Source organism: Crinia signifera, chromosome 8 (assembly GCF_055691185.1).
Source record: "Crinia signifera chromosome 8, ASM5569118v1, whole genome shotgun sequence".
Classification (NCBI taxonomy): domain Eukaryota; kingdom Metazoa; phylum Chordata; class Amphibia; order Anura; family Myobatrachidae; genus Crinia; species Crinia signifera.
In genome coordinates this window covers 67,115,840-67,138,498 of record NC_139224.1, presented here as the reverse complement: position 1 = coordinate 67,138,498, position 22,659 = coordinate 67,115,840, and the positions used below count along the sequence as shown (strand labels likewise).

At 46.1% G+C, this 22,659-nt stretch overlaps 1 protein-coding gene across 1 annotated transcript in view; it reads left to right on the top strand.

Moving 5' to 3' along the window:
* Window positions 1–22,659, top strand: part of HEBP1 (heme binding protein 1) — a 40,030-nt gene that overhangs the window by 5,728 nt on the left and 11,643 nt on the right. The window contains exons 2-3 of the mRNA XM_083156626.1: window positions 19,883–20,021; window positions 20,962–21,142. Of these exons, the coding sequence (XP_083012752.1) occupies window positions 19,883–20,021; window positions 20,962–21,142 (320 nt within the window). The remainder of the gene's footprint in view (window positions 1–19,882; window positions 20,022–20,961; window positions 21,143–22,659) is intronic.

The following is a 22,659-nucleotide window of genomic DNA, read 5'->3' as shown; positions in this document are numbered from 1 at the left end:
CAGTATGGTTAACAGCTTTATATGCGAGTAGAAGTGTTTTATATTGAATACGATAAGATACAGGCAACCAATGAAGGGACTGGGAGAGCGGATCACTAGACGATGAGGGTCTTGCAAGGAAGATCAGCATAGCAGCAGCATTTAAAATGTATTGCAGTGGTGAGAGTCTGTTCTTGGGAAGACCAGTTAGGAGACTATTGCAATAATCAATGCGGGATATAATGAGTGCATGGATAAGAGATTTGGTAGTGTCTTGTGTGAGATAGGGTCGTATTTTGGATATTTTTTTAGATGCATGTAACATGATTTGGAGACAGATTGAATGTGTGGAAGAAAGGACAGTTCAGAGTCGAGGATGACCCCTAAGCAACGAGCTTGTGGGGTAGGGTGGATTGTGGAGTTGTCAACAGTGATGGAGATGTCAGGATGGTAACTGTTCTTAGTTGGCAGGAATATAAGTAATTCAATTTTGAAAATATTAAGTTTGAGTTGGCGAGAAGACATCCAAGATGAGATGGCAGATAGACATTCAGAGACTCAGCCCAAAACCACTGGTGACAACTCTTGGGTTGATAGATAGATTTGAGTATCATCTGCATATAAGTGATACTGAAATCCAAAAGAGCTGATTAGTTTGCCAAGAGAGGAAGTATAGATTGAGAAAAGCAAAGGACCTAAGACTGAGCCTTGCGGAACTCCGACTGACAGAGTTAGTGAGGAGGAAGTAGAGTCAGAGAAATATAAAAATAAAAATTCATGATCCATCATAAAGGCTGGCCTCAAGTTAAAAATGTTTTACAGAGGCTAAGCAATGGGCTCAGACCAGTATACTGTAAATATGACTTACACTGGCCATAACATCTGCTACTGTGCCTCTGTAAAACGTTCCCAGTGGAGTACCCATTCCCATGCCAGGGGCTGGAAAATGCCCTACGATGGGAACAGAGAAACCTTGGTCGGACGCTGATCGGTCGGTTGCTTGGAGTCCGAGGCTGCACTGTGCCCCCCGGGGAAACTCGGGGGTGCCGAACATGCACGGGTGATCCCAAAATCACCATGCACTAGTAAGCACTTGCACTGCACACTTCCCTTCAGGTAGCGCTGCACGTCCTTACCTCGTCCTTTTGGATGGGGTAGGACAATTTTTCACACCCCTACCCTGGCCTTCTGGCTAGGGTATCTTTATTATTTATTTCTCTTTCCCCTCTCACGTTCGTCACTTTTCACGTTCCTTGTTTTTTGTAGTTTTGTCACGTTTTTTGGGTAGTGTTGTCGACCCTTTCGGGCCTTCCATTTCCCCAATCTGCCGAAGCTCTCGCCTTTTGGGGAGAGCTTCGTGCCCCCCGAGGACGACCCCGAGCCGCAAGGCGGAGGGAAGTCTACTGAGGGTCTCTCCAAACCTTCGGGTGCGGAGGACCCACCGTCCTAACCCTTCCGGGGTTGAGGAATGAGGGTCTCTCTAAGCTTCGGCGAAGAGGACCCACCGTTCCCTATTTTCCCCTCTTCGGCCTTATGGTTGAGAGGGGTTAGGGGAAAAATGGGGCCCGTCTCCTTCGGGAGATAAGCCCATTCGATCGCACGGCCCCCTTTGCACGTGTTTAGGCACAGCACTGGTGGTAGGGAGCACACCTCGGGCTCCTGAGTTTCTTTCAACTCTGTAAAATGTTCTCAGTGAAGCATTGCTTGGCTAGGGATGCCAATACCGGGATTGAACAAATGCTCTATCCCCCTACATTTACTGACGATGAGGAGTGTGGCAGGTGGAAGCGCAGTGGCGGTGCCGTGAGGACTATTCAGTCAGCGGGTGATACGGGCACTGGAGCAACTCGGTGGTGGGTTATGTGCCACCGGGAGCGCAGGTCAGGAGGCAGGGAGCGCAGGTCAGGAGGCGGGGAATGCAGGTCAGGTGCCGATGCGCATGCACAGTCTAATCCCACAATCGGATTAAAATCCAAGATATTTTGGGGCCAAATCCTGGTATCCCGCCGATCACGATCCCAATGCATGACATCATGAATTCCCTGAGTCCCATTGTCTGCATTGCATCAGCAGGCTTGCCACTGGACCCAGGAGAGCAGCAGCTGCCACTGTTATTTAGGTTATTGTCCCCTGGTAATGTGATGGCTGCATTAACTGGTATTATAAGTAGGTCACAACATATGTCAATTTGGTACTTGTGTAGTTTCATGTCGGCAGGCTATGCTATGTTTTCAGCGTAGGCTAAGCTACGTGGTCAGCGTAGCCCAATGGCTGCCTAGCGTAGTCAGCGTAGTGTCCCTGCGGCAGCCCTGCGTAGTCAGAGTAGTTTCCTTGTCAGGAAGCTTAGTCACCGTACTGTCCCCACGAGCTGCAGCTATGTCCCCGGCATCCTTGGCAAGCCTAGCGAGCGCCTCTCACACAGTGCCGGTAACTGCCAGATCCCCAGCGCTTGCGGACGCCGGTGGAGAGGCTTTCCATCTGGCCACGGGAACACTATGCTGATTCTGACAGGGGCCACAGGAACACTACGCTGATTCTGACAGGGACGCTGACTATGCTAACTACGCTGGCTGCGGGAAAACTACTCTGATTCTGACAGGGACTCTACGCTGACTATGTAACTGCCGCCGTGAAACCACACAAGTACTGTCAATTTTTTTAGCAGACTATATTCATTTGGAATCGCAGACTAAGGTTTCATTGTGCTCACCTTCTACGTCCCATCCAGTCTGGAGGCCTGGGACTTACTGACTATTTATTTTCTTTTTTTTACACTACCTAATGGCACTTTATAACTGGGTCTTGAGTTTGATAATCAGTTTGACTTTCTTCCCTGAACTTCAGTTTCGTCTGTCTCCTGGTCTTGTTGTCCTGCTTAGAATTTATCACATCATTCACATATGATCACAGATGATCAATCTGGTCTTGGTGTTACAGACTATTCAATGTGCTTACATCTACCGCCCCAATAATTCCACTTTGACACAACCTGGGTTTTCAGCCTGGTCTCTGTCCCTCAACTTTTCCCCATTGAGACCACTGCCTTAATTATTCATGTATTAGGTTAGAGAGCTTTTCCACCCCTTCCTTATCAAAAGCTCTGTCTTCGTACTTCTACATTTAAATTTTTGCTAATTTGTCTCTCTGACAATAGGGTTCTGCTCTGGTTGGACATCTAGATATAGAAGATTGGATTGCTATATGTTTGGGAGATGCGCCTTGAGTCCTGTTGGATAAAGTGCGCTATATAAATTATACTTACTTACTTACTAGATGCCAATTACCCCATATGTGTTTGTATTAAAGAGAATGTGTATAAACATTTATTTAGCTAATATTTAGTACCCACCAGACTGCACATAATATATCCTTTTTTTATTTCCACCCTGTTGCCAGATGACAGTTTAGTGATTCTGGGCTGACATGCATGCTCTACTTGTCTCTTTACTGAGTTCCCTATCTTATTTCACTGAGTTTTGTACCCTGCCGCACCTACTCAGCCATTTTAATAAGCTTGCCCCTCATGTTTGAATACAGCCACCTGTCTTCTACCCATTGCTTAGAAGTCTCACACCTCACAACTTTTATGGACAAAGTATTGGGAAATGTGGCGTGACCTCCCAACAGGGGTGTTGCACCAGGAACAACCATACATACTCGCAAGCCATGCCCCTGTTTGTGTCACATACTAATTGCTCTGTGTGCTGCCCCTAGATGATACACACATGCACTCGGCAACTAATCACCGGTGCACCCAAAACACCACCACCATCACAAACTGCAAGATACTACAACCCATGGGTGGGATAGAGGGACACTGCCTGAAAAGATGATCTGTCCTGTGAAAATCAATACAATTATACAAATATAGTTAGCTAATCTAATATCATAATTTTTAATGTTATCAACAATATAAAATATGGTACTTTATTTTTAGTCAAAATCTTTATGTGAAAGCCTAGATATACATTAGTGACCAGTAATTGTTCCTATTTATTATTGGATGCAGGGAAACTTGGGATGCCTTCATTATATCTCTTCCTACTTTTGCATAATCTCCATGACTGGTGCACTTAAACCTTTCCTGTCATATGAATATACTGCTGCATCGTTGGTCTTATTTGAGTTATGGGTGGTTCTCCTATTAGGTCTCTCGGCCCTTATACCAAGCCCCAGGGAAAGCAGTGACTTAGCAAACTGGTTTCTTAGATTAGATAAGCAAACATTAGTGTATTAGCACTTTTGGTTCATGCACAAAAATACATTTTGGCACCATATAGGGAGCCTAATGCTTATATGTTTTAGCCCTTTTTGTTGGCACATACTGAAGACAATTTTTGAACAAAGTCTATAAACCAAATTATTTAAGCTTACAAATCTTTATTATAGACAACACTGCAATAGACTTGTTTTTCAAAAGCATACAATGTAAAGTGCTCATATTGGAAATTAAGTGGAAATTTCAAAAGAATGGCCAGGGGTCGGGCCGGGATGCAGTGTAAATCCCGGCGGTCGGGATCCTGGCGTTGAAAATACCGACGCCAGAATTTAGACCGCCGAAATCCCGACACTTTCTCCCTCCGTGGGTGTCCACGACACCCCCGGTGGGAGAACAAATTTGTGTGCCGAGCGTAGCGAGGCAGCGGGCCCACTGCGTGGCGTGTGCAGCGAGCCCGCAAGTGGGGGCGATCCACGTCCCCCCCTTGTCGGAATTTCGGCGGTCGGGATTCCGGCGTCGGGATTTTGAACGCCGGGATTCATTTAATACTGAATCCGTCGGGCCACCTCAGACAACCATGTAGCTTTCATGATTTTGATAATGAGATTTTTTTTTATTTGTTATGGGGCCTACACACATCGCTATGTGTGATAGCTGATAGATGTCATCCTCATCCTTTGATCATCTTCTCCACATTTTGTGGAAACAACCTCCTATGCCGCTCACTGACCAGGTTCCCGGCTGCACTAAAAACTCTTTTGGAGTACACACTGGAGGGGGGACAACTCAGGTAAAATAGAGCCAGTGTGTGCAGGGGACTCCAAACTGTCTTTTCTTCCTCCCAGTACAGGTACGGACTGTCTAACATGCTCTGATCAAAGTAATCCTCCACCATTTTTTTAATGGTGACAGCATCGTATGTAGTGACAGTGACAGTAGACATGTCAGCAATCGTTGGCAGGTCCTTCAGTAAGGACCAGATGTCCAAACACGCTCGTGCCTGTCCTGCATCACCTCCAGCGGGTCGGGTAGGTAATTTGAGCTGTTTCCTCGTAGCCACAGGTGTGGGAGAAAATGAAGGAGGAGCTGTTGCCGTGTCACGGTCCGCTTCAGATGACAATCTCATGACCAGCTGGTCTTTTCACCGCTGTAGACTTGTGTCTGCCGGAAACAGAGACACAGCATACGCTTTAAACCGAGAATCAAGCACGGTGGCCAGAATTTATTCCTCTGACTTTAATAGACTGACCACCCTCATATCCTGGCAAAGCATATGAAGGGCTTCATCCACAAGAGCTACATGCTTTGCGGAATTGAAACAGTTTAGCTCATCCTTCACTTTCTCCAACTGCTTCTGCAACAGCCTGATCAGGGGAATGACCTGACTCAAGCTGGCAGTTTCGGAACTGAATTCACGTGTGGCAAGTTCAAACAGCTGGAGAACCTTGCGCAACATGGAAATCAGTCTCCACTGCACTTGAGTCAGTAGCAGAATGGCAAAAGTGTCCCACAATTTTGCGGGCCAGCACAAGGATCGACTGCACGCCCCTGTCACTTTTAAAAAAATACTGCACCACCAAATTTATTGTGTGAGCAAAACATGACACATGTTGGAAATTGCCCATATGTAATGCCTGCGCAATGTTCCTGGGGTTATCGACACCACAAATCCCCAGGAGAGCCTCAGTGGGGTAAACCACTGAACGATGATTTCTGAAGTTTCTCTAAAAGGTTGTTGGTGTTTGCCTCTTACTGAAACCGATGATACACAGTGTAACCTACCTTGGATGGAGCTGGTGTTTCAGAGATGCTGCTGTTGCTGCCGAAGGCGATGCATCTACCCAGTGGCTGTCACAGTCATATAGTTCTTAGTTTGCCATGTACCACTTGTCCACATGTCTGTGACTAAATGGACATTGGGTAAAACCGCATATTTCAGGGCACTGACGACACTTTTTCTAATGTCTCTGTACATCCTGGGTATCAGGACTGCCATCACTCTCAGGACTGCCATCACTGCTGCCATGACCTCACCCTCTCCCTCCTCCCCTCCTACATCTCCACTCCCCTCCTTCCAACCCCTGTCCTCGTTTTACCCCACCACTGCTGCTGAAGTCCACTCTATCCTTCAATCCGCTTCTCCCTCCATCTGCCCGCTCGATCCTATCCCCTCCAATATTATCCGTCATCTCAGTCCGTCAGTCTGCTCTCACCTGGCTCACCTCTTTAATCTTTCCCTATCCTCTGGGATCTTCCCTTCCTCCTTCAAACACGCTCTTGTCTCCCCAATTCTCAAAGAAACAAATCTGGACCCCAACTCTCCATCCAACTACAGGCCCATCTCCCTCCTCCCTTTTGCCTCCAAGCTCCTAGAACGTCTGACCTATAATCGTCTCCTAAGCCACCTTACTGCTATCTCCATTCTAGACCCCCTCCAATCCGGGTTCCGCCCTTTACATTCCACTGAAACTGCCCTGACCAAAGTCACTAACGATTTACTATCGGCTAAATCCAAAGGCCTCTTCTCTATCCTCATCCAGCTTGATCTGTCGGCAGCCTTTGACACTGTTGACCACCCTCTTCTGCTCAACACCCTCCACTCCTTTGGCATCACTGGCACGGTCTTCTCCTGGTTCACCTCATACCTCTCCGATCGCTCCTTCTCCGTCTCCACTCCGAGCTCCTCCTCTCCTACTACCCCGCAGCCAGTCGGTGTTCCCCAAGGGTCAGTCCTTGGCCCTCTCCTCTTCTCCCTCTACACCACCTCTCTGGGCACCCTCATCAGCTCCTATGGTTTTCATTACCACCTTTATGCTGATGATACCCTAATCTATCTCTCCTCCCCCGACCTATCCCCATCACTCCTGTCCAAGGTCTCCGAATGCCTCACGGCCATCTCAGCCTGGATGACCCAACGCTTCCTGAAACTAAACATGGCTAAAACTGAACTTATAATCTTCCATCCCCCGAACATCCCGTCTTCTCCCACTATCTCCATCAGCATTGGTGAAACCGAGATCACCTCCACCGACCAAACGCGCTGCCTCGGTGTCATCATTGACTCCTCCCTCTCTTTCACCCCCACATTCGTGCTCTCTCACAGTCTTGCCGCTTTCACCTACGCAACATCTCACGCATCAGACCATTCCTCTCCACTGACGCGACCAAAATTCTCATTCACTCTCTTGTCATCTCCCGCCTTGACTACTGCGACATCCTTCTCTCTGGGCTACCTCTCACCCGCCTCGCACCTCTCCAAACCATTCTTAACGCTGCTGCTAGGCTCATCTTCCTCTCCTGCCGCTCTACCTCCGCCTCCCCCCTCTGTCTATCTCTTCACTGGCTCCCCATTCCTTTCCGAGTTCTCTTTAAACTCCTCACCACCACCTACAAGGCTCTCTCCTCCTCCACCGCTCCTTACCTCTCTTCACTGATCTCTATCCACACTCCCTCCCGTCCTCTTCGCTCCATCGCTGACCGCCGACTGACCTCTCACCTAATCACCTCCTCCCACTCCCATGTCCAAGACTTCTCTCGCGCTGCCCCCCCTGCACTGGAACAACCTCCCGCCACCCATCAGGCTTTCTGATTCCCTTACCTCCTTCAAGCGCTCCCTCAAAACCCACTTTTTTCAACTAGCCTATCCCTCCTCCTAACCTCTTTTGATCCTCCTATCTTGCCTCCGTTCCCCTCCGTTCCTACTTATCCTGTTGTTTTTCGTTCGTCCACCCACCTATTTTTAGTATGTTAACTCTTATGAGTAGGGTCCTCCTGCCTCACGTACTCACCATACCTCTTTACCTCACCTGTCCTCCTGTCCTGTTCTTCCCTTCCTCTACTTCATCTTCAGTCTCCTCGACAATTTTGACACCTACTTCTGAACTGAAGCTGATTTTATTTCTACCAGCTATACCCCTATTTATACTGTATTTTTCAACACACACCTGTACGTTACCTTGTCATTTGATTTTTGTTTGCTATGTACGGTGCTGCAGACACTTTGCGGCACCTTATAAATAAACGTACTACTACTACTACTACTATCACCTGTCTAATGAAGTGTAATCTACATGGGATTTTGCTGATGTGGTTTTAAGGTGCTTGGATACAACCGGATCAAGGGATGTAGGTGTCCTAGCCACAGTTTCGAAACTAAACAGTGACTTATGAACAAACTTCAGGTGATGCATAAGCGGGGATGTCCCTAGATGGCCAACGGCCTTATCCCTGCTTATTGCAGCTTTAGATAAGCTACATGTGGCGAGACAATTGTTGTCCGGTTCTGGATAAAAATGATTCCAGACCAAAGAGGTAGATTTTTGGGTATTCTGCCCAGGCATGGCGACGGCCACCTCTTCCCATACAGTGATGGGACGGTCAGGCATCGCAACCACCAACACCCTTGGACTCTCCTTGGAGATTTGTGATGCCATATCTTTACAGTTTGCTGTGTTTTTGATGACAGATTAACTCTCTTAAAGTCTCTAGTGGGGGAGAGGAGGAGGGCTTAGATCGTTGTGTGAAGCTGAACCACTAGTCATAAACATAGGGCAGGTCATTAGCTGTTCCTTACCACTCCATGTCGTAAATGGCATATTGGCAAGCTTACATTTCTCCTCAAACTATCTACATTTATTTATTTTTCTTCAAGTTACTGAACGTCTATTTTGGATTTTTCATGCCCTCTACAATGGCATTGGGCATTGGCAGACAACATTGCTGGCATTTCATGTTCTATGTCATGACTAGTGGCAGCAGCCTCAGCATTCAGAGGAAGTGGTTCTTGTTCTTTCACTATTTTATCCTCCAAATGTTGGTTCTCCATTATCTTTCTGTATTATCACTGGACTGGAATTATGCGGCACTATAAGTGGACTGAAGTTAAGTAGCAGTATCAATGGACTTTAACAGCAGTATTACGGGACTTATGCAGCAGTACCAATGGACTTTAATGTCAGTGCCACTGGACTGATATTATGCAGCAATATTAATGGACTGGACTATACACAAAGTATCACTGGACTGGACTTTACAGCACTTTCATTGGACTGGACTATACACACAGTATCGCTGGACTGGACTATACAGCACTTTCACTGGACTGGACTATACAGACAGTATAACTGGACTGGACTATAGAGCTGTATCACTGGCACTGGATATACAGCACTTTCACTGGACTGGACTAGTACAGCAGACAGAACTATCACTGGACTGGACTGGACAAGACAGCACTACTGGAGTCACTAGACAAGACAGCACTATCACTGCCTATCACAGCACTATCACAGCCCTGGAGTCATTGGACAAGACAGCACTAACAGCACTATCAATGCCCAGCACAGCACTGCGTGCGAGCAGGCAGGCAGTCAGGCAGATGGCCAGGATGTGCTGCCTCTTCACTCTCCTAGACTGGAGTGAAGATGGTGTCCAGCTGCCTGTCCTTTTAAAGGGTCCGGATCTCGCAAGATCCATTAGCGGGATCTTGCAAGGTCCAGAGACCTGCCCTCCGAGTCTGGGAGGGGGTTCTGGAATGGGCACTGGGGGTGTCAGGATTCCCCATTTCCAAACTCGCACATCCCTATTTTTAATAGGTATAATTTGTCTCTAAAATCTCACTAATAATGCGAAATGATACTCTGACACTAGCTTGACGATCTATCATGCAAGTCCGAGGATATATGTGAGGGCGTGAATGTGAAAACATAAAAAAATAGATTCATTTTTTTTACATAAAAATATTTGAAAATAATAAATTTTTCATAGTATTTCACTTTCAAATCATTCCTCACCTATTAATTCTCAAATTTTAACATTACAGCTACTTGAACTGATTATCACAACCAGCAGGAGTTGTCTGGATAAGACTTTGTTTTGATGCTCTTTGATGTAGACCGACTTTCCGGGCTCTGATGGTTGATTAGGTGACTTTGAGTCTCGTGGATTTATACTCATAAATCCATGAGACTCAAAGTCACCTAATCAACCATCAGAAAAACTTGACAAGAAAGACTTGACATGTTTTAATTAGTGCCTTATGGTAGTTCAGTACAAGTCCAACAGGCATTTGCAGGCTAAAAGAAACTGATGGAAGTAAAACTTTTATTCACAAAAAAAAAATCTGTGTTTCTTAAAGCTTGAGGGACATACCTACAGTAACATTTCTATAAAATTTAAATTAAACATTGATGTAGATAGTGCCAGCATTTTCCAGTATCTTATGATATTCCTATCCTTGGTAAACAAAAAAAAAAAAACTTGTATTACTGTTGGTCTATTCATCAAGTAGTAATAACTGGTCTTAGTGAGGATTCAGAATCTCATCGTTCGGAGACCCAGCCGACACCTGTCTGGGTATTTGCAGAGCTTACATAGCATTGTGCGGAATCTCCGTCTACAGCAGTGATGGCTAACTTTGACACTCCGGCTGTATTTATAACTACACATCCCAGAATGCCCTGCATCAGATTTAGCATGGCCAAATAATAAAACTGTTGCAGAATATGCTGGGATGTGTAGTTCAACAACAGCTGGAGTGTCAAGGTTAGCCATCACTGGTCTACAGCATGGGGGATGTCGCAGCAGGTGCATGGACCTACTGCATTTTGCAGCTGGAGCCGGGACTGGCATCTTGCATGCTAGGAGTTGCGGGCACTGCCATGTTGGAGACCATCAGCTGACAGCTGAGTCACAGACAGTGAGTATGGTGCTTCAAACCAATTGCTTCTGTTAGTCCTGATAAATGAATTTCTGCAATAACAGAAGCTTACAAGAGCAATAAGTCACTTCCATAGGATAGCTGCTTTTTTCCAGTAATCTTCTGTGTGGTTGCCCCTGTGTTGCTGTGTCTTTCTCTGTCTCTCTGCCGGTTGCAGGAGCTGTATGACGGTAGCAGCTGCTAGTTGTGGACTAACCTGTACCTGTATCTGGACGGATTAGTCCGGTTCCCCGATGCTTCCAGGAAGGACCAGTGCTTTCCCAAAATCAAGTCTTCACAGTTCCTGCCCACAGTTTTTGGCCGCAGTCTCAGAATCAAGTCTTCATGATTCACAGTATTAGTCACAGTTCTATTTCGCAGTTCCAGTCTGCAGTCTCAGAATCTTCACAGTCAGGGCTGCCGACAGGGGGGTGCTGTGGGTACAGCTGTCCTGGGCCCCGGCCTCTGGAGGGGCCCGGGCAGCTGCCCACAGTGACACCCCCCACCCCCGCACACTGCCTCCGGCTCCCCCACCTGGCGGCCCCCCAGCCAGGCATGCATAATACACAGTGCAGCCTGCAGAGCACTGAGCCTAGGACACAGAGGGGCTCGGTGCTCCGCAGGCTGCGCTGTGCCTGTGTTGTGCACTGTTCACAGAGAGCGAGGTCAGCTGAGGTGAGTTCCGGGGAAGGGGGGGGTGGGGGGCAGTTGCGGGAGCAGAGCGGGGGGGGGGGGCGGCGGCCCGGACTGAAGGTCAGTCCCGGGCCCCAAAGTTACTAGTGGCGGCCCTGTTTACAGTTCACAGAATTGGTTCCAGGTATCTGTGTGCAATTCCAATATTTTGACCAGTTGATCTTACTTCCAATCCCAGACTTCAGAAATTAAGGAACTATTTCTGACACTTATTTTATTTAAAAAGATGGCATCAACAGAGAAATTATAGATTTCTCCTGCAGTCCATTTAATTTTGAAAGTGTCTGCAGTCTACTATAGTCTTTATGGGGACAGCAAAGAGGCTCAGTTTATCAAATCATATTCTTCATCATAAGGAACCTATACACTGCATTACCTATACATTGAGGACCAAGTGGAGACCATGAATTGATACATTGCAGAGGCACTGGGGGAATCATGTGAGTTAGTTAAAAAGCGCTAGAGTATGATAAAATATAGATGTATATGATAATAGGTAAAAGTGTGCTATGTTGTTCAAGATTAAGACAAAATTAAGACAATGCTTACAGCTCTTTATGAGCAGCCTTGTTGGGGATTGCGGATCGGAGCAGTTGTGAGATGTCCAGCACTAGTTTGAAGGACCTAGGTGGTCTTGTCTATCCCTAAACTTACCTAGGTCTTCTGGCCTTCTGTCTTCTCCACGTGGCGCTCGTTCTGGAACTCCGCGAGTCAACCGTTCGTGGCCGGAAGTTCGGGTGTGATGACTTCCAGTTTCGGCGATGTGCGGGGTAGAGCTTTTTAAGTAACCCACAAAATTTGTACCATTTGAAAAAAAGCTGCTATATTGAGCACAGAGCACACTTCGCCTTTTTATCTAAAACTGGGGGAATCATACAACTTCCATTTTTATGACTTTTCCTCACATTCCAAGAAGCGGCAAGATAGGGGCAGGTGTGAGAGATGTCTCTGTGATGTAGGACCTGGCAAAGAGGAGGCAGAGGAGCATCAAAAATTGATGTTCACTGCTAAAGAAGAAGATACAGTGGAGAGTCATACGGGCAGGTGTGAGAGATGTTACTGTGATGCAGGGCCAGATTAATAATGGGCCTGAGCTTTCCAACGAGCCCAGCCCCATGTTGCTAGCCCCCCCGGGAACTGGAGATACCGCCAGGCAAAGCTGGAACACCCATAGGATAACATGGGACCCGCTAATTCCGACCCCCACCCAGTTCCAATGGCTGCCAGTTCCCCATCTGGCATCACAGAAGCATGAGCTTGATCTCATTCGAACCCAAATCGTTGCGCCTTTAATCTCATACCATATCTGGTCCATATGGGTTCATTGGTTCCAGAGATATTGCAGGTAAACCGATATTTTTCATTTCTGAAATCTAATTTCATGGCTGTTCATGTTGTTTGAGGGCAGATTTATCTGGAAGCAAATGGCCCAGTTTCACAGGACCAAAATCATTCGAAGCCCACTCAAAAGTTCTTCAATATGATACTGGTCTCATGTAAATGGGTCAGTTGGTTCCGAAGATATAGCTGGTTGGTGAAAGAAGGGGGGGGGGTAGTTTTCTCTCCCCCTCACACCAGAAAATTCAGGGACTAGGGCAGTGGTTCCCAAACTGTGCGCCTAGGCTCCCTGGGGTGCCTCGGGACACTTGCAGGGGTGCCTCAGGTTGGTCGTCCAGGACCAATTCAAATTATTATTTTTGGTCAAAACCAGTGCTGGTGGCTGCCAATTATAAAATGTGTCCAATCAGAACCAAATCCTGTCCTTTACCACATAACTGAACCTAATAAGCACATATAAACACGATCTACTTAATTTGATATATATATTTTGGGGCCTAGGGGTGCCGTGAAAAATTCTGATACTCTAGGGTGCCGTGAATAGAAAAATATTGGGAACCCCTGCACTAGGGGTAAGCCCGGGAATGTCCCTGCATGATCCTGGGACCATATTCCTGAGTAAGTCCCTGCATTTTCTGGTGTGAAAGGGTTATTATTTCAAATAGCTGGGACCTGCAGTGCTCTGAATACAGCCGGGCAGCCCCCTGCTCTCTGCCTGGCTGTCAATGGCTGTCATTTCTGCCAGGCTGCAACGAGCATGGAACCCCTGGCAATGAGCATGTAGGTAAGCAGCACGTATGTAGCATAATTTTTAATAGGCATTATGGTGTTTTGCATAATACGTAATGGACATTATGGTGTGTGGCTTATCATGTAATGGGCATTATGGTGTAAATTTTTAATGCGCGCCTTTGGCGTGCAATGCCCCTGTTTATGAAGCATATTGTGCATTATTGTTCAATCCATTTGGTATAGTGTGTATTTTGGCACAATCCATGTGACAAAATTTGAATTTTGCCTTAATCTGTGTGGCATAATGTGAATTTTGACTCAGTCGGTGTGAATTTTGGCTCAATCCATGTGGCATAATGTGTAAGAGGAAAGTACAGTATAAGGGGTTACTATTGTGTTGCATGATTTCTATAAGGGGTATATGGTGTGGTAAATTTAGGTGACCACATAAAAGGTGCTGAAATGTTGTCTACCAAGTTTTGGCTTTCACTATTCTTTTTATGACTGGAGTGCCGCCTCACCCCGCAAGTATCTTAGGACACTGGTGTCCTGTGGGTGCACCTTTGGAGGGCAACCACCAATATATCTCCCTGCATTTTTCCTATGCCAGCCCCCTGCCTAAACAGGACATGCCCACTGTATTTAAAAAACAATTATTTCAGTGACAGGTTCTGCCACACGACTGTGGCTAAAATGATTGGTTTGTTTGGGCCCCCACAAAAAAAAGAAGCAATTAATCTCTCCCTGTACAAACTGGCTCTACAGAGGCAAGATGTTATCCTCATCCTTCGATTCCTCACCCCCTTCCAAGTGTAAATTCTCATCCTCACAGATTATCAATTTGTTTCCATCTGACTCCACAGTCGCAGATCCCTCTGTAGCCTCTGGAGGTAAATGCTGGTTTTCTTTGGAGAGTTGATAATACATTTTGATGAACATCATCTTCTACACATTTTGTGGAAGCAACCTCCTACGCCACTTGCTGACAAGGTTCCCAGCTGCACTAAAAACTCTTTCGGAGTATACACTTGAGGGGGACAACTCAGGTAAAATAGAGCCAGTTTGTACAGGGGCCTCCAAATTGCCTCTTTTTGTCTGACATGCCTACTTGGATGCTGTCACTAATGTAATCCTCCACAATTGTTTCAGTGGTGACAACATTGTATGCAGTGACAGTAGACATGTCAGCAATTGTTGGCAGTTCCTTCAGTCCAGACCAGATGTATAAACCTGCTCCTGCCTGGAAATCTGAGTAATTTCTTCAAAGCCACAGTTGTGAGAATGAATGAGGGAGCTGTTGCCCGCTCCGCTTCAGATGAAAATCTCCTGACCAGCAGGTCTTTGCATCTCTGTAGACTTGTGTCCACCAGAAACAGAGACATGACTTAGGCTTTAAACCAAGGATCGAGTACATTGGCCAAAATATAGTGGTCTGATTTAAACCTGATTGACCACCCTCAGATCCTGGCAAAGCAAATTAAGGGCTTCATCCACAAGACCTACATGCTTAAAGGGATCACTCCTTTTTAGTTCCTCTTTCACTTTCTCCAGCTGCTCAAGCTTGACAAGGGAAATTACCTGACTCAAGCTGGCAGTATCTGAACTGACTTCACATGTGGCAAGTTCAAAGGGTTGGAGAACCTTGCACAACATGGAAATTATTCTCCACTTTGCTTGAGTCAGGTGTATCCTCCCTCCTTTGCCTATGTTGTAGGTGGCTGTGTAGGCTTGAATGGCCTTTTGCTGCTACTCCATCCTCTGCAACATATAGAGGGTGGAGTTTCACCACATCACTACTTCTTGTTTTAGCTTATTGCAGGGCAGGTTCAGGAGGGTTTGCTGGCACTCCATTCTTTGACAGGCAGTCGCAGAATGGCAAAAGTGTCCCACAATTTTTTGGGCCACTGCAAGCATCTCCTGCATGCCCCTATATCTTTTCAGGAAATACTGCACCACCAAATTGATGTGTAAGAAAAACACGGGACATACTGGTATTTGCCCAAATGTAATGCCCGCACAATATTGGAGGTGTTTTAAGGTACCACTAAATCCCCTGGAGAGTCTAAGTGAGTTAAGCCACTGTGCTTTCATTCAGTTTCTCTAAGAGGTTCTCGGCATTGTGCCTATTTGTGAAACCAGAGATACACAGCGTAGCCTGCCTTGGAACGAGCTGGCATTTTGGAGATGCTGGTGCTGCTGCTGTTGTTGCTGCGGAAGGCGATGCATCTACCCAGTGGGCTGTCACAGTCATATAGTCCTTAGTTTGCCCTGTCCACATGTCTGTTTTTAAGTGGACAGTGGGTACAACTGCATTTTTCAGGACACCAAGGACACTTTTTTGGACGTCTCTGTACATCCTGGGTATCGCCTGCCTAGTGAAGTGGAACCTAGATGGAATTTAGTACCAGGACACACTACCTCCATCAATTGTTTAAATCCCACTGCATTAATGGCAGATACCATACACACTTCTAACACCAACATAGCTGTCAAGGCCTGAGTAATCTGCTTTGCAATAGGATGTCTGCTGTCGTACTTCATCTTCCTGGCAAAGGATTGTTGGATGGTCAATTGCTTTGTGAAAGTAGTGGTGTTGCTACTTTCTCTCCGGGATGATGAACGACTCCCAGCATCAGCGGCAGCAGTAGGCTTAGCTACTGTCGGATCCTCCAGAGGTATACAGGGTGGGGAGGAGTCAGTCATGACAGTTACATGGACTGAAGGACTACTTCCGATTGTGATTGATGGATACAACAGGAGGCAAAAGTGATTTAGCTGTCACTGGACTGCTTAAGCTCTTAACCAAAGTGTCAGAACTTGAGAGTGACTTATGATGAATGCACTGCAGGTGACATATTTGGAAGGCTGTCCCCTCTATCTACACTATGCATAATCTATTGCATTGGTCCTAAACCGTGGTCCTCCAGGTTATATAGCTACCCCTGCTTATTCACTGATGGTATAATCAAGCTGACTGAGGTTCTAATTAAGGGCCTAATTAAGACCTGATCGTGGGACATATTTGTTCTCAAAACCATGTGCACTGCAGATGGGGTAAATGTAACCTGTGCAGAGAGTTAGATTTGGGTAAGTTATTTTGCTGATGTCTTCTTCAGTGGCGGCTCTTACCTGTTTTAAGTAGGAAGGCTGCCGCAATGCGGGGCCCCCCCTCCACTGCTGCTGCCTCTGCCACGCTCTGGGTCCCCACACATTCCGGACCGCATGTGCAGTAAATTAATACATACTGTGCATGCGCTGGCCCAAGTCTCCGTGAGCTGCCTATGCAGCAGCCCCCGGAGGCTTAATCGGATTCCTGGGTCCGTCGCATGTGCAGTAGTTTCCACGCTACTGCGTATGCGAAGCACACGTTTTGGGGGCTGCTGTGCATTTGCGCACTTAGAGGCATCCCGGAGGGAGGGAACACCTCCCAATGGGACTGCCTTCAGTGATTGGCAGGTCGGACTTCCAATAGGAAGTCACTGCCAGTCACATTGAAGCCAGTGCAGTCTCACAGACTAAATATGGCTTCACTTTAGGCAGAGACAGTGGCAGATTTTACCTGGGGGGGGGGGGGTTGCAGCCCTGCAGCCCTGCAGCCCATAGTTACAAACCACCACTGGTCTTCTTTATTTTTACCCTGCAATTTCAGTTTGAACACACCCCACCCATATCTAAAGGACACCATACACTTGTCCGACTTGGGCCTGAGATATTGAGTTTTCCCACCGATCCGGTGCGTGTTCCTGTGCGCATTGGATTGGAGTCGGAGGCTGGACAGGCAGACAATAAGATGAGTCAAAATGGGACCCATCAGTGATACATCACGGATGTGTGCCAGCATTGTCTTCAGAGTGGGGAAGCGACGGGCAGGAAAGGCCCTCTCCTTGCTCTGCATCCTCTGGGGAACAGGCTACGTTGTGGTCGGCAGTCGGCCAGGAGATTTCAGAACTCCCATTCAAATGAATGGGAAGCTGCTGATTAACTGAGAGAGAAGTAGGGAGGAAAGAGAGAGGATAAAGAGGTGACAGAGGATACAGAGTTGGAGTGAGAGATTGGGTTGAGAGAAAAAAGTGGTGGCAGGGGAGAAAAGAGAGGGCAGGGTAGACCCCCCCCCCGTATAGATGGTGCTATATACTGTACCTCCCACTTCACTCCACTCTCCCAGTAAAGATGCTTCTGCGTACCACTACCTCCTCAACTCTCCCCCCCCCCATAGTAAAGGTGCCGATGGCTACCGCCTCAACCCCCTCCTAATAAAGATGCTGCTCCGTACCTCTTCAAAGCCCGCCTCCCCTTCCTAATAAAGGTGCCGCTGTGTACCTGCCCAAACTGCCAGGTCTCCGCTCCATACCTCAGGGTCCCCACACGCCGAGATCCCGCACTGCTGTGCCTGTCACAGTGCATATCGGCGGGTCTCCGCAGTGCTGAGCCTGTCTCCACTGCACGCTGCCGGGTCCCCTGACTGCTGCGCCTGTCTCCACTTGCACACCACCACGGTGGTTGTAATGTCATCAGTGCCAGCCGCTGGACAGCCAGCCAGGTCAGGCGCATTTCTATTTCGCGCCTATGCTGCTGGCTGGTCACTAGAGAGTGGACCGCCTCCTCCAGCGCTGGCGCCGCTGTGTTTCAATTCTCCTGCAGGGCAAGCCACTTCATTCCATTTTAATAAAGAATACTTTACTGGGGGGACAGGGCACTGGGACAGCAGCGCTATTTAAAAAATTAAAAGGGTGCAGGAGAGTGCTAGCTTGGCCCCGGGCCCCCCCCACCCGCCGGGCCCCATAGCAACTGCATCCCCTGCACCCTCCATTGTTATGCCACTGCCCACAGCTACTAAAACCGCCATTTAAATGAATGGGTGGCTGCTGTTTCCGGTGAACATTCAACTCCCCCCGGAAGCAGCCCTGGGGGCACTTTTTACTTGCATTAAATCACATGTTACATCTACCCCACCTTCAGTGCATATGGTTTTGCCCATTTTGAGAACAAATTTGCCCTGCAATCAAGTCTGAATTAAGCCGAACGTCACCTGTGCTTAATCCTGTAGAGTGATAAAACCTGGAATGTTGTGCCTTAAGGACCGCGGTTGAGGACCACTGAATTCTATTGTGTATTAAAAGGCAAATATTAGATTAATCCAATCATTTAATGTCTGGGATTTCTCTGCACAGTTAGTTTTTTTCTCAGGAAAACTCTTGAGCTGATATCCAACTATATGACATGTTTCTGTATAATATATTGTGAATTATATCAACTATTGGCCATATTCATTAATTTCTGGGATTTGCTCAGACTGCTGACCATATAACTGTCATGGTTGTCTGACAGAAATACGGACTTTCCCATTCTAGGAGTTGGTGGCATTCACCAGGAACACCTACAAAGCGGTACCGTATGGACTTTGCTGCATGTAGGTCACAGCTCTCTGATTGGGTTCCCTAGTATGGGTGCTGATATACACTGCAGACCAGAATTAAACTTACTGGACTGGAGTTTGGCTGTAACTGACTGTGCAAATGAATGAGACTGGAACTGGCTGAACTGATCCAGTTCCGGTTTTCACTTCATAAATAAAGTATTAGCTAAATGAATGCCCTGGAAGTCCTACTTGTAAGTTGTAACTAGAAATTATTTATGATTATTTATGCTTTTACATTATAAAAGTTAATTATTTTTATTATAAAAACACTTGTTTTCTATGCAATGCAATTTACAGGTAAGATCTGGCAGCGGTGAATGGGGTCGCATGTGATACATTATATTGCATATAAAAGGACCTCATGCAATATATTGCATGCAATCCTGCCACCCACAATGGGAATTATTTTGCGACTTTGACTTCCAAGAAGTCGCATAAGTGTGTGTGGGCACCTTATGACAACTTAGTCTGTACAGTTGAGTCAGTGGGAAGAAGTGACAATGAAACTAGACCTGGGGTAGCCCACTCCAGTCCTCGAGAGCTACTAACAGTTCACGGTTTCCAGCTTACCTCACAGGTACACAGGTGCACTCATGACTTACTGATACATTTCAAAAGATCCACAGGTGGAGCTAATTATTTTACTTGTGATTCTGTGAGGAGATCTGGAAAACGTTAACTGTTGGTAGCTCTCGAGATCTGTAGTTGGCTACCCCTGGACTAAACCAATGAAAGTACTAGTGTTATACATGTTCTATTCTTTACTTTCCTTACATGGGAATATCTAAATTTCTTCTACTACCAGGATGGAATAAGCTTTGAAGAAAGAGCATACGAGGGTGGAAAATTTGCCTCCGTGGAAGTGTCTGGAAAACCATTTGATGAGGCAACAAAAGAATGTGTGCTGAAGCTCCTGAAATATGTTGGTGGCTCTAATGAAAAGGGTAAATTAAAGCTTTCTCTTATTTCTAAATTTTTTGAAACCATCTGGTACTGTATAAAAACTTTAGGGTCTGATTCAGAGGTAGACATGACTATGGCTTCATTTTTTGGTGCACTTTCATGCAAATACAACTAAAATGCCATTCCCTGATGTACAGTGAGTATAAATGTGCAAGGCCTAAATGGCCTACTTTGAGCAGCTGAAGGTGCTGTAGTACAGCCGGGGGTGTTTGTAGATGCTACCATTACAGGTGCAAAGCTATTATACTGTATATCTATCACAGTCTACAGTATATATTGAAAGAAACTGACTGGTTTCCATGGACACATCTGAAATGTGAAACAATATTTTTTATAGATTAAACAGCACAATCCAATCATACACACTACTGAATTATCTGCTCCTATGTCCTATTCTCTAACGTCCATGGGCCAACTTCACCGGCATCCATTGGCTACTGCATCCTTAATAATCGCATACTGTATGTGATTATTAATGCAAAGGACAGCTCTTGCTATAAGAGCTGTCCTTTGGGATGTGTGCAGTGTGACCGTACCGGTTGTGGGGCATACTGGGAGGGAGCCATGATGGATACCCCCAATCAGTGCTGCAGATAGAAGCCCATAGGCTTCTATAGAATATGGACATCTTTTTTCTGGGGGTTTCTGGCAATACCCCCAGCAACGGTATCCCGGCATTAGTGCACTAGAAAATGAGGTAAAAACACTGATAACCACATTTTCACGCTAGTGCCTCCTGCCATATATGATCAATGTATGTCCTAAAGATGACAGATGTTAAATGAAATAAAATAAAAGTAAAAAGATCACCCTTTAATAGATACATACAACTACTGTACAGAGAGTTCTGTGATCTGACAATTTAAATGATGGCATTTGATGCAGAAATACAACAGAAATGACAACACATTTTTCTCAAAGGTGCGGGAATGGGAATGACCTCTCCAGTCTCAATCATTAGTTATCCTACAAAGAGTGAAACTCTCGAACCAAAAGTCAAGGTTATCCTTCGAATTCCAAACCAGTTTCAGACCGATCCCCCAATTCCTACTGATGAGAGCATTTGCATTGAAAATAGAGAAGGCTTGACTGTATATGCCACGTAAGTAGCAGAATATACTAACAGGAACCTTATGACCATCATATACAGTACTGCTATTTTCCAACAGGACTTTTAGATGCATGATATTTGTGGCTGTGCCAGTCTGAAGGTTGTCTGAATTTGTGGCAGGGTCCAAGGTATTATTGTGGCTGGAGGATGTGTGAATGAAACTGGTAGATCTGAGCGGGATTCTCCTTATAGAAGAAATTGACTTTATATTCACAGAATACATGGCAGACACAGCTATGGTCTCTGATTACCAGCAGGACTGGGGAATATGATCATTATAGTGATTAAGACATGTCTACTGAGTTCCATTAGTGCTTAATAAAGAAGAATGATGTACTGCTGTAACAATACGAAAGTAGTAGGTAGTCTAATGTTGCTGGATATTGATGATGCTGTAAAATAGAACATGTAGCGCTTCTGCAGATATTGCTGGAGAAACACAGCTTATTCAGGAGACAGAAGGTAAGCACAGGCTATGCACAAAAGTCAGCAAGTATACACCTTCTGTACCAGCAAGTCCTGCTACCTTCTTTGAACACAGCAGCAGGTAGAAAGCTTCAATCTGGAACCAGGGCCGGCACCAGGTCTGCTACAAGACAAACTAGAGTTCAGTGGGAGAGATGTGCAATACTGGGTTCCAAAAGCTGGAGACTGGAGACCCAGCAGTGCACATCTCTCCCACTGAGCTCTTATATATCTCTCTTTATTATTTTTTTTTCTTTTCATACAAAGAAAGAGAAAATAAACTAAATGAAATTACAAACAAGGTACAGTCGGGCAAAAAAGTATTTAGTCAGCCACCAATTGTGCAAGTTCTCCCACTTAAAAAGATGAGAGAGGCCTGTAATTTTCATCATAGGTATACCTCAACTATGAGAGACAAAATGAGGAAAAAAAATCCAGAAAATTACATTGTCTGATTTTTAAAGAATTTATTTGCAAATTATGGTGGAAAATAAGTATTTGGTCAAAAACAAACAAGCAAGATTTCTTGCTCTCACAGACCTGTAACTTCTTCTGTAAGAGGCTCCTCTGTCCTCCACTCGTTACCTGTATTAATGACACCTGTTTGAACTCTTTATCTATATAAAAGACACCTGTCCAACACTTCAAACAGTCACACTCCAAACTCCACTATGGCCAAGAGCAAAGAGCTGTCAAAGGACACCAGAAACAAAATTGTAGACCTGCACCAGGCTGGGAAGACTGAATCTGCAATAGGTAAGCAGCTTGGTGTGAAGAAATCAACTGTGGGAGCAATTATTAGGAAATGGAAGGCATACAAGACCACTGATAGTCTCCCTCGATCTGGGGCTCCCCGCAAGATCTCACCCCGTGGGGTCAAAATGATCACAAGAACGGTGATCAAAAATCCCAGAACCACACGGGGGGACCTAGTGAATGACCTGCTGAGAGCTGGGACCAAAGTAACAAAGGCTACCATCAGTAACCCACTACGCCGCCAGGGACTCAAATCCTGCAGTGCCAGACGTGTCCCCCTGCTAAAG